General features: G+C 41.7%; 1 protein-coding gene across 1 annotated transcript; it reads left to right on the top strand.

Moving 5' to 3' along the window:
- Window positions 1-8,654: 8,654 nt before the first annotated feature.
- Window positions 8,655-12,285, top strand: eapp (e2f-associated phosphoprotein). Its single transcript, XM_063908057.1, is given in 7 exon segments — window positions 8,655-8,800; window positions 9,614-9,796; window positions 9,986-10,017; window positions 10,019-10,106; window positions 10,216-10,330; window positions 10,423-10,551; window positions 10,625-12,285. Coding segments are annotated over 7 exon segments (888 nt in total). The 5' UTR covers window positions 8,655-8,757; the 3' UTR covers window positions 10,923-12,285.
- Window positions 12,286-12,351: the final 66 nt, after the last annotated feature.

The following is a 12,351-nucleotide window of genomic DNA, read 5'->3' as shown; positions in this document are numbered from 1 at the left end:
GACATTAAAATCATAATGATTATCATAATACACATTTTATTGAGGGATTTTCTTAACATTTAAAGGTTAAAAATTCATAAAACTTCATTAAAAAGAACACGCTTGAAATAAACAAAGCACAGCAGTAATAACACTTGAAAATGGGAGTCTATATTTGTGATTTGAACCAGTGGAGATTGCAAATGAAACCTCAAACTACACTAAGTAAAACAGAGCCACTGACTCATCCTAAAATAAACCGTACTATCCCACGCAGAGGGAATCCTCGTCAGACCGCCTGTGTGAGTTCCCTAAATGTTAGCGAGCTGATCCGATGAGTTCCCTGTTCGCTCACGCAGAAGTCTGGTACTGAGACTGTGATATTTAAACCAGATCCAGCGTCTCAGCCCAGAGCGACGTTTGAGCGGAGCTTGTTGAAACTAAACATGCCGCCTTACATCACAAGTCGTGCTGCTGCTGCAGGCGTGGTCCTCTCACACTGTCAGGGAACATCTGCTCATCGGCACTGCAGCGAGGACGGGATGAAAAGGGCTTTATTGTCTTATTTAACTCCGTTTAAGCCTCTGTGTGTTTACATTTAGGTGAATCTGCAGCATTTGGTCTTGTGCATTTGCCCCTGTTTGCACAGATCTAGTCCTCTAGTCACCTAGTTTACTTTCTCACTGAAAAGCACTTCTAAATATTACGATTATGGGGTAATATCTGAACTTTTGAACCCCTAAATGTTTGTTTTAACCAGTGTGATACAGTCATTTCACAGGGTTTGTCCATTTGTCCTAATCATATTAAGCAGATTAACATCCCTCCTTCATAAAGACTAACTCGCTGCACATTATCTGGGTTATTATTGGGTTACGTAATAAACTAACAACTTGACTCACAAATTTGATTAATATTGATCGTGTTGCTTCGGCCAAAAGCAACTTTGCCACAGCTCGAACTGCAGCGACCTAACTTTAAAGTATGGCAGCGCTGATCGAGGTTTTTCTGTTACTGTCCAAGTCTTTAAACACTGCAGAGCCTACATCGTGATCCTGTGAGTGTTTACTTCCTGTCTGTCTTCTCCTGCTGTTCCCTTGAGTGTTTACTTCCTGTCTGTCTTCTCCTGCTGTTCCCTTTAGTGTTTACTTCCTGTCTGTCTTCTCATGTTGTTCCCTTTAGTGTTTACTTCCTGTCTGTCTTCTCATGTTGTTCCCTTTAGTGTTTACTTCCTGTCTGTCTTCTCATGTTGTTCCCTTTAGTGTTTACTTCCTGTCTGTCTTCTCATGTTGTTCCCTTTAGTGTTTACTTCCTGTCTGTCTTCTCCTGCTGTTCCCTTTAGTGTTGACTTCCTGTCTGTCTTCTCCTGTTGTTCCCTTTAGTGTTTACTTCCTGTCTGTCTTCTCCTGCTGTTCCCTTGAGTGTTGACTTCCTGTCTGTCTTCTCCTGCTGTTCCCTTGAGCATTTACTTCCTGTCTGTCTTCTCCTGCTGTTCCTTTTAGTGTTGACTTCCTGTCTGTCTTCTCCTGTTGTTCCTTTTAGTGTTGACTTCCTGCCTGTCTTCTCATGTTGTTCCCTTTAGTGTTTACTTCCTGTCTGTCTTCTCATGCTGATTTGTCTGACCTCCATAAGTATTCCACGATGTTTCCTGATGGATGAAAAAGAAAATGTTTGTTGTCCACAGTTGACGTTAAATTGACCCTACTTTTTTCTGCTGATTCAATGACTGCACATAGTCTCTTGATCCTCCTTAGGAACGGTCTGTTAGTGACACTTAACAACCTATGGAATGTCCAAATTGACCAATCAGAATCGAGTATTCAACTTAGCATTAAGACTGTTATAATGGTGTACAATGTGTTATATAGGTCGGTCTAATGATGTATAAATGTGCAATGTATCTCAGGAGATACTGAGTGTAGGTTGAAAAATAAAGGTCATACTCTGAAAGACATTTCTGATGTTTTTAAAATAAAATAAACTGTATAATTTCATGCGTGTTTAAAGATTTACAGTTCAATTCAGCATTTAGGGATATATTAGAGTTGGAAAATATCTGGATGTATTTATAACTATGTGATTATATGTATGGACTATTGCATTCATGCTTGTCAAATGTCTTCATCTGTATGTGTGTGTGTGTGTGTGTGTGTGTGTGTGTGTGTGTGTGCTGCTCTGCCTGTATGACGTGTGTATTTGTCTATGAGTGTGTATGTGTGTGTGTGTGTGTGTGTGTGTGTGTGTGTGTGTGTGTGTGTGTGTGTGTGTGTGTGTGTGTGTGTGTGTGTGTGTTTGGGCCACCTGCTGTGTGTATGCCTGTTCAGCTGCTCTCCCACTGAGTCTGCAGCCAAATAATACTTCATTAAAATACCAATAAATACTCCAAAAATCACTCCAACACCCACGGAGAAAGAAACTTAATTAAAATACCAATAGGCAATTAACTTAATTTCATCACCCGATAAATAACCAACTGACTCAAAATACCAGACGGGAGCCAAACGTCATTCAACGAGGCGCCGTGAAAGGAGTGTGTGTTGCTGCGGGATGTGTTTGTGCAACATCATACATGCCGTGGATGTGTGTGTGACGTTACATGTGTGTGTTTGGATGACGTTATGTATGTGTGTGTGTATGTGATTTACATGGTAATAGGCTGGGCTCTGGAAGTTTCTATCCACGAACGATAAGATCCGTTTTATTCTTCCTCTGTTCATCCCATGATCCTCTCACAGCTGGACTTTTGTCTCTCTGCATCTCCTCTCTTTCTGTTCTGTTTCATTCGTCTTCCTCTCTCACACACACACACACACACACACACACACACACACACACACACACACACACACACACACACACACACACACACACACACACACACACACACACATACACACACACACATACACACACACACACACACACACACACACACACACACACACTCTTTATATCTCTTACATGCTAATCCGGGCAAACAACAAAAGGTTGAATCTATAGACTTTACTGAATGGGAAGAGGAGAGAGAGATGGAGGGTTTGTAAATGATGGAGCCCTTATATGTTTAGGTGTGTATTCATATGGAAGGCTTTATGGTTGGGATGTTTTACCACCCTCTGATCATTTCATATAACTACTTTTAGAAGAGTTAACTAAGGGGACAAACAAATACACTACATGTGGATCCTTGTAGTTTTTCAGGATGTATGGGAGGTGTTTTAAAGGGTTTCCCTTTCCTGTAGTGTGTTAGATGGATGTGTGTGCATGTGAATGGTCTGAAATGCCTCCATAGGCCTCCTTTGTTTATTTCTAGTGCTCCATCACATTATACGTGATAGGCTAAGGGGCGGGACATCTCTAATCGGCTGTCCAATCACAACAGAGCCAGCCAGCTGACCAATCAGAGCAGACTGGGAATATGAACCTGAAAAAGAGCATTATATGACATCTTTACAGTGATTGAGTAAATATTATTAGTATTTCTCTCACCAGGATCTTCTCCCGTCAGCCTTTGAGGCTTTTCCTCCACCATGATACACCAGATGTTGCTTCCTATAAAATAATCATGCCGGAAGCCTGATAAGTGGACACCTCCATGTTTGTTTTATGCACCAACACCTTCTCTCTGTCCACAGTCTGCTCTCCACAGTGAAGCCCAGAGAAATAAACACGGTTGTAAATGCAAAGGGACTGATGGTTCATTATCCGGCAGCCTACAGATCGTCCCACATGTCACATCTCTGGACCCGGGTGTCTCCGGATATAAATACAGTTTGAGAGGATTTCATTATTGAGACTTCTGCTGTCATGTGGACATGTGAAATGCGTCTCAGAGGTCTTCCCACCCTGCCAGGAAAAATAAATTGGTCCTCGCACATAACCTCCTTATCTACATTCCTGCCGCCACTTTGTCGCCGCTTCCTATGGAGCGCGTGTGATGACTCCGTCCACACAGGTTGTGTTATTCTACATTCTCACATAGATGGATCTGTCAGTCCATCTGTCACACAGCAATGATTTCAGCAGCCCCGCTGAGACCAGACACACTCTGACAAGTAAAGATCCAGACACCACGGAGGGTCTGCTGCAGGTGGATTAAACGAGCTACCGCTGTAAAAACAGGGATGTACAGATATAGCAAATAATATGAAAGCTAACTCTTCTTTTATTTCCAGAAAGCTGTAAGAACATTCTGAAACACGTGCACTTAAATCAAACTGATTGGCAAAAGGGCTAAACAAGCCCTGCTGTCAGTAAAACAAACAATGACCTGCTTAAAGAGGACGTATTATTATCATTCTCAGGTTAATATTTGTACTTTGTTCCTCTTCTGGAACATGTCTCCATGCTTTAATATTCAAAAAGGTCTTTACTTCACCCTCTGTCTGAAACCAGAGCCCAGTCTGCTCTGATTGGTTATCCAAAGTTCTCCCCCATTAGAAGCCCTGCTCTAACAAACATTTTCCTTTTTCTGGCCTGCTCTGTTGTGATTGGTCAACCGCTAAGAAATGTCCCGCCCCTTAGCCTATCACATACAATGTGTTGCAGTGCTAGCCAATAGTAGCGCAAGTGTTGATTAGTGATGTCACTATGTTCAGGAAGCAAACTAAGGAGTCCAATGGAGGTGTTTCAGGCAGGGTGGGAGTGTGTGGGAGAAAAACTTGTTTATTTTTTAGCCTTTGAAGACCATTTACATGCACTAAAACCTATAGAACACACTACAGGGAAGGGAAAACCCCCAAAAAAGTGTGTTTCAAAGCAATGAGCAATGTTTTCTGAGATTAAGAATCAGACATATATTAAAGCTGGCGTATATCTGTCTCTGTTTATGCATCGAAGCTCCTATAAAATGAATATTTTTTATATGTTCTCCCACACAGTCCTGGCTCAGACTCTGCACCACCAACGATACACACAGATCATTAACAACTGAAGTTCTCTGGCTCTGATTTTACATTTGTGTTTGGGTTTGAGAAACAGATCCATGGGTAAGTTCAGCTAGCAGCCAAACGCTGTCCCAACAGCAAATCTTTCTGGGTGGAAATGACACTTATTATATTCCAAAAGCTAAGACTCTCTGAAGGTAATTCAGCAGTGATTATTTGGTCCACAGAAACTGAGGAAGGTTACATGTTCAGGATTGGTTTTGTGGTTTGGTTTCCACAGCTTCTCGTGTGTTTCTCCTCTTGTTCCGGTGGTGAACGGGCAGGTAGCTGCGCGGCTGTCAGCATGTGTGCTCCACCTGTTGGCCCGTGCTGCAGAAAACAGGCGACGGCTCGGCTTCATTATCTCCCGCCACCTCCGTCTCTCCCCGTCTCTCCATATAAAAAGTGTCGGGACTTGATTATCGGCCCATGTCGGCGAGCTGTGAACCGCTGAACCTACTGACAAAACACACCTGCACTCACACACACACACACACACACACACACACACACACACACACACACACACACACACACACACACACACACACACACACACACACACACACACACACACACTTACAATGCCCATGAAGTCAAATTAATTGACTCGGGCCCTTGTTACTTCCTCACACCATTTGAATGTTCCTCTGTACCTGCATACCTGTGTGTGTGTGTGTGTGTGTGTGTGTGTGTGTGTGTGTGTGTGTGTGTGTGTGTGTGTGTGTGTGTGTGATATTACCCAACAGTTTGCAGCTCAATCATTTCTCTTTCATCCTTCCATCAATCTTTCCATTTCTTGTTTAATGCCTTTTCTGTCTACTTTATTATTATTTTACACAAAGCCTCTTCTCTCTCCATCATTCCCCTCTTTATCTGTTGTCTACACCTGTTCTTTTCCCCCCACATCTGTCTCTCCTTGACCTCTGTCGCTTCTATCCACCTATATACATTTTCATCCCTCTGGTTAGCCGGTGGGCAGATAAACTCCCTCTGGAGGGAACACAGGAGAATTTAGCCTTTTCAGACCATTTACATGCACTAAAACCTATAACACACTTCAGGAAATGGAAAACCCCAACAAGCAATATAAGGCCTCTTTAAAGAACACATTTGAGATGAATTTACTTGAGTATTTTGGTGAGTTGTAATCATTTTTTTGTCATCCAGATATTATATATACACGTGTTTGTAGACCACATGAGAGAAAGGTAACAGCTTCCTGCTTCCTGTGGCTGTGCGCTCTGTTTGTATGTTTACGCCGTCCTCTGTTTTTGTTTGTCTATCTGTGTGTGCTGTTTGTTTTGTGTCTTTCTCCCGCAGTTTGTCCTTTAACGTGTCTTTCTGTTGTGTCGGCCGTGTGTCGGCAGTGTGTTTTCAACGAGGAGCTGCTGGGTGACATTTTTCATTCCAGGTGTGACATCTCATTCCCCTGAAAGCCTCTTATTCTTCTTCTCCAGCGACACACACTAAACAACTGCTCTGATTGTACCTGCCTCCCCCCCACATACACACACACACAAAAACACACACACACACACACACACACACACACACACACACACACACACACACACACACACACACACACACACACACACACACACACAGGACCACCTATGTTTCAACTCTGCCGCTCGACAAGCTAATTTAGCCAATTACGCACAGGTGTGATGCTAATTTCCCCGAGCTAGCAGCCAGCTCACTGAGGAGGTAAAAATAACAAAATTACACCCATCTGTCCCCCTCCTGGCAGGCAGGCACTCCCGCTGGGTGTCGGCTTCACTGCCATCACAAAATACACACAGGAGGAAAGAAAAACACTTTGTTGGCTTTGATAATGGAGGAGAAGACAATGGACAGTGTGTGAGTGTATATGTGTGTGTGTGTGTGTGTGTGTGTGTGTGTGTGTGTGTGTGTGTGTGTGTGTGTGTGTGTGTGTGTGTGTGTGTGTGTGTGTGTGTGTGTGTGGCTGCAGCCACAGTTGCTTTTGCTCCTCTTTGTTTGCAGCTTTCAATGGATCTGCAACGATACACAGCAATTTCCTGCAAGAAAAGAAAAAACAGACTTTTGGTGCGGAGGGATAATTATGTGGAGCTGTGTTGGAAGGCGACAGGGTTGGATGTGTCACTGTTAGACACTGTGTGTGTGTGTGTGTGTGTGTGTGTGTGTGTGTGTGTGTGTGTGTGTGTGTGTGTGTGTGTGTGTGTGTGTGTGTGTGTGTGTGTGTGTGTGTGTGAGGAGGAGGATTCGGAGCTCAGACACAAAACATAACACGGTCAGAACAGATGGAGGCCTTCAGACAGTCTCAGTTTCAGTAACAAGCGACAATTTCTCATTGCAAAGATATTGATGCAACATCACACAGTTGCATGCACTTCTTTTTTAAGACACGATGTGTGTGTACCTCAGGTTGTAATCGTATTTTAATCACATGTCACTGAAGCAGTGTGGCAACAACAACAGAGATTTGTAAGCGTAAGAAACAACGTCTCTTTCTTGTTGAATGAATGAAAGAGGCCCTATTAAGCTTTTGGGGTCTTCCCTTTCCTGCAGTGTGTTGTATATGTTTTAGTGCATGTAAATGGTCTGCAAAGGCTAAAATCCAAGGTCTTAATCTATAGCAAGTATATGAATGACGCAGCAGAGACAGCCATGTAACCTCCAAACACTGAGGTGATCAGCCACAATCAGCTATAGAAATATGCAGATATTATGGAGTACATTAACACGGTTTAATCATCCAATTATATTAGGCACATTCACTGTTTATAAATGGGTCTCCTAAAAATATAGAGATGCAGGAAGATACGGAATAAATCTGAACCACTGTGTTTGGATCCAAACAGTATATTACTGCTGTGTTGCTCTGATCAAATCTCAGGTTGGAGGGTTTTTAGTAAATACTCTCACATGCAGAGAAACAGTAAGAGTCTGATGTCAATAGCATGATGTGTACTTACCCAATTTGACTTCAAAGGTCAAAGTAAACAGCAAGATCAACATTTGGGCTGCTGAAATCAATCAACAGATTTCCATTCAATCATTTGCTTCTCATTGTTTCATCATGTAATGGACTCGGCCTTCAGATGGATCTTCAGCGGCCCTGACCTCTGAGAGGAGAGACTAAATGTAGAGGTCTGGTCTGTTGGCTCCACTTAGTGTTGGTTTGTTGTAACAGCAGCAGTTCGTTTTTGAAAGACGTCCACTTTTCAGGTACAAGATGGGTTTAATAGATGTATTTTTTTACCAGTGTGTAAATGACATAATGGAAAAAAAGACATTAGAGAAAATGTATACATTTTTGTATATCTTCACTGAGAAGAAAAGGCAGTAAAGCATTCATCTGGTAGGTCTTAACTTTTTTTGTAACATATCTTAGAAAGTGGTCTTGTTTTTTAGTAAAATCGATTATTTTATGAGATAATATTTGTGTATTTTCATATAATATTAAATCCTCAAAACCAACACTTCCTACATATAATACACTGTAAAAAATAATGATTATTATTTTAAGAAATACTGTGGTTATGACTGGAAGAGAGTCTGTACTTTATTTTACTTAAAAATACATTTCTATTTTATTTTATATTTTATTCAATCTCATTTGTATCTTATTTTTATTATTGTTATTGATTTAATTAATTTTCTAAAATATTTTTTCATTTTGCTTGATTTTACTCATCCCTCCAACAGATGGCGATGTCCTCACTCTGTTTGCTTACTTCCGTTTTACCTACTAAAGAAGAAGAAGAACCGGAAGTAAACGTTCCATGGTGGCTGCTAGCTCGTGTTGTTGTACTTGGACATTTCCAAACTGTTAAAATGAACAAACCACAGGACTTTGATTCGTATGAGCTCGAGGAGCCGAGTGACGAGGAGAGAGCCGAGAGCAGGTTGGAAATAATAAAAACAGCTTTAAAAACGATGTAGTTTGAGCACCATGAGGCTAGTTAGCTAAATGCTAACATGTAAACAAACTCAAAAACGCTGAAGACAGGAGAACATATTAAAGGTATCGACTGTTGGAATACAGGAGCTAATGGCAATCTAAATACCCGGTAACTGTACCTCTGTGCATTGCTGTTTTTTATTGAAATAATATTAAATAATCTTATAAAGTTACTTGATAAAAATGGATATTGAGCCGCATCATATAGTTATTTTTCTATTGGTAAGATAAGATTTACTCTATTGATCCCACGTTTCGAAATGTTTCGTTGTCTTTAACAAGTTAATGCTCCTACAATGTTTGTGAAATTTTATGTATCTTCCAGAAGGGTCCGTTTGTCCAAAGTTAAGTCCAGTTTTACAAATTCCCAGGTTTTATTTGGAGGAAGGTCAGCCATTTATGTTCAACAAGGATTCATGTATTCATGAAACAGTTGTATTCGGTTATACAGAAGTGTGATCACTTCTACAAATTCAAACATTTCTATTCCAATACATATGATGCTTTTTTGGGCGTTTTTTGCCCTTATTGGACAGTTTACAGTGACACGATTGACAGGAAACGGGTTGAGAAACAAAGGTCTCAGAGACCAATCCTTTCTAGCAAATAGGCTGTATTTAAAACATGCAATATTTCGAATAAGTACCTTGAGCTGTAACCACTGAGGGTGACTTTAATCAGTGCTGGACTTGCTTTATCAATACCTGATACCTGAAGAATGGATATTGTTTTAAACCTCTCTCTCGCTCTGTTTCAGTTCGGAAGATGAGCTGGACGGTGCTGCTCAACGGGACGCCGGAGCAGAAGAAGAAGCTGATCAGAGAGTATCTGACGGGGGAGAGCGAGTCGTCCAGCGAGGATGAGTTCGAGAAGGAGATGGAGGCCGAGCTGAGCACCACCATCAAGACCCTGGAGGGAACCTGGACACCAGCCACAGCAGGTAACACCCACCTGCAGTGACCATACACAGTGCTTGCATGGTTATCCATCGTACTGGAAGTACTTTGGATTTCAACGTTGCCATAGTGTGAAACTTAGATGTGATGGAGATATTTTGTCCGTGTTTTGGTTCAGGGTCGGTGACCTTGTTGTGAAAGCAATTCTGATAATTGTGTGTTATTTTTAGCAGCAGCAGCAGCAGCAGCAGGAGGAGGAGAAGCAGGGAGGTGCAGGTGCTCCTGGACTTCCTAACCCTACGACGTACGATGAGGTTTACTTCGACTCAGACTCAGAGGGAGAGGATATGCCAAGTAAGCATAAATGTTCCCCAAACTTCAGTTTATCCACTTCCCTCAGCCCCTTGACCATCCCTTATGAAGGCTTCCCCATAATTCTTAAATGTCTCTGTTTATTCCGCAGCTGGCTCCACTGGACGGAGGAAGAAACAGCGGGCCATACTGACCAATGACGAGCTGCTGTATGACCCCGACGAGGACGACAGGGACCAGGCCTGGGTGGACGCGAGGAGGAGACAGTAAGACACTCAGAAGGAGTCTTTTATCTGTTAATCCAGTCAGTAGATAATTGTTTTCCTTGCAGTTGTTCACCTTGTGTGTTCTTGTGCAGGTATAACGGCAGGAAGCGACCAGCTGGAGGCTCTCGGTCGCAGGGTCGTCAGGGTTCGGGTGAAACGAGCAGCGACGCCGTCCTGAACTGTCCCGCCTGCATGACCACGCTCTGCCTGGACTGTCAGAGGTGAGGCTTCACAGAAAAGGGTTAGGGCGTCTCAGCCGATATCCTCCACTGATGTGTTTTTGTGTCCTCTCAGGCACGACAAGTACCGGACGCAGTATCGAGCGATGTTCGTCATGAACTGCACGGTGAAGAGAGACGAGGTGTTGCGCTACAAAACCCAGCAGGACCTGAAACAGAGGAAGAGGAGGAAGAGGAGGAGGGGACAGAAAACAGAATCCATTGCTGACGAGACTCCTGAACCGGTGCCCGCGGGGATGGACGCTGATGAGGTTTACTATCCGGTGTGGTGCACCGAATGTTCCACAGAGGTCGCCGTGTTCGACAAAGAAGAGGTCTACCACTTCTTCAACATCCTGGCCAGCCACTGCTGAGACACACAGACAGACAGTTTTTTATTTCAGGGGGTTTGTCTGGGACTCTTTACCTCACTGCAGCTTTTTTAGCTACAGGATTGAAGAAGAAGAACTTGGAGGATTGATGATTTCTTGCTGAGAGGGCAGAATCCAATCCAAGAGCATTGATCCATCTGAGAGAATACGCTGAAATACACTCCGATTTCATATCATGGTTGAATTATTTTCACCTGCCTGAAGAGACGGAAACAATCTGAATAACTTGGGAATGTCAGCGGGATATCATCTGTATAGATTTTAGGTTTCAAATTTCATCCGAAAAATTAAATTTGAAACCTAAAATCTGCCTTTTGAAGCTCCTATGATCACTACTCGACCAAACACACACTAGCCCAAATTAAAGGCAGAAGCATCTAAATTACTTGATAATTACAAAGGTGGGATAGTGATATATCGGCTGATACCCATTTTGTTTTTAACTACAGTCAAACATTTTTGATTTGCCTTGGTGATTTGGCTATTAAGCATTCATTCACTATATAAATCAGGAATACATGGATTATAAAACTGTAATGTAGTAGACTTTATCAACAACTGTAAGTGGATTCTCTAAAATAGACAATAAATGACAATTGTTGACACATATTGTAATTTAATAAACACAAAAGGGTCGTTATAGCTTCATATAACTACATTATAGGGTGTTATAAAACCATGTATGAAATATTTGTATATTGCCTTTGAATGCCATCAAGAGGGGCTTCAAATGAGAGGTTAGCAGCCTGGTCACGATATTAAACCTGCAAGTGCCCTCTGTTTAACAAGCTGTGTTATGGTGACATTATTTCTAATGTTTATTTGACATTTCTGTACTCGGTTTTAAGATGCTTTTTAAGCTTCTCATGTCAATACCTCTTAACGTATATCAGAGGCAGAATGGGCTATCCTGGCTTTAAGTTTTAAGAACAAATGCATAGTTTCATGATTAAAACGGACCTGTCCTTTAATAAAACAGCAGGTCACTGTATTGTTTTGATTAAAACTAACAGGAGTAAATTAAGCATTCCCTGGGGACTTAATCAGAATCTCAAAGTTAATTAGGGGCAAAAGTTTTCAAACTAATTAATAGAATACAAATAAAAAAGGCATAATTTCAAGCAAAAATACTTATCGAAGGGACACTAAGTATTCCTTTTTGTTATATTTTCAATAGTGGTGCCACATTGTTGTAACTCTAGAGTAAAAATGTGAAACATTTTGTTTAGAGTCAGTCAATTTCTTCTGGTGAATGTGAACTTTTCCCCCAAATTAAATTAGTTATTTGTATCAAATCCATCAGCTTTAAAGTTCATAAAAATGTCCTCATCCTGAAGTTAGATAGAATAGATAGAATCGGAGGATGAAACCCTCTTTATTAGTCACATACATGCACACAGCAGAGCACACA

The sequence above is a fragment of the Eleginops maclovinus genome, chromosome 19 (assembly GCF_036324505.1).
Source record: "Eleginops maclovinus isolate JMC-PN-2008 ecotype Puerto Natales chromosome 19, JC_Emac_rtc_rv5, whole genome shotgun sequence".
NCBI classification, from domain to species: domain Eukaryota; kingdom Metazoa; phylum Chordata; class Actinopteri; order Perciformes; family Eleginopidae; genus Eleginops; species Eleginops maclovinus.
Note: the sequence above shows the minus strand (reverse complement) of the source record. Positions and strands in the feature narration are given on the sequence as shown.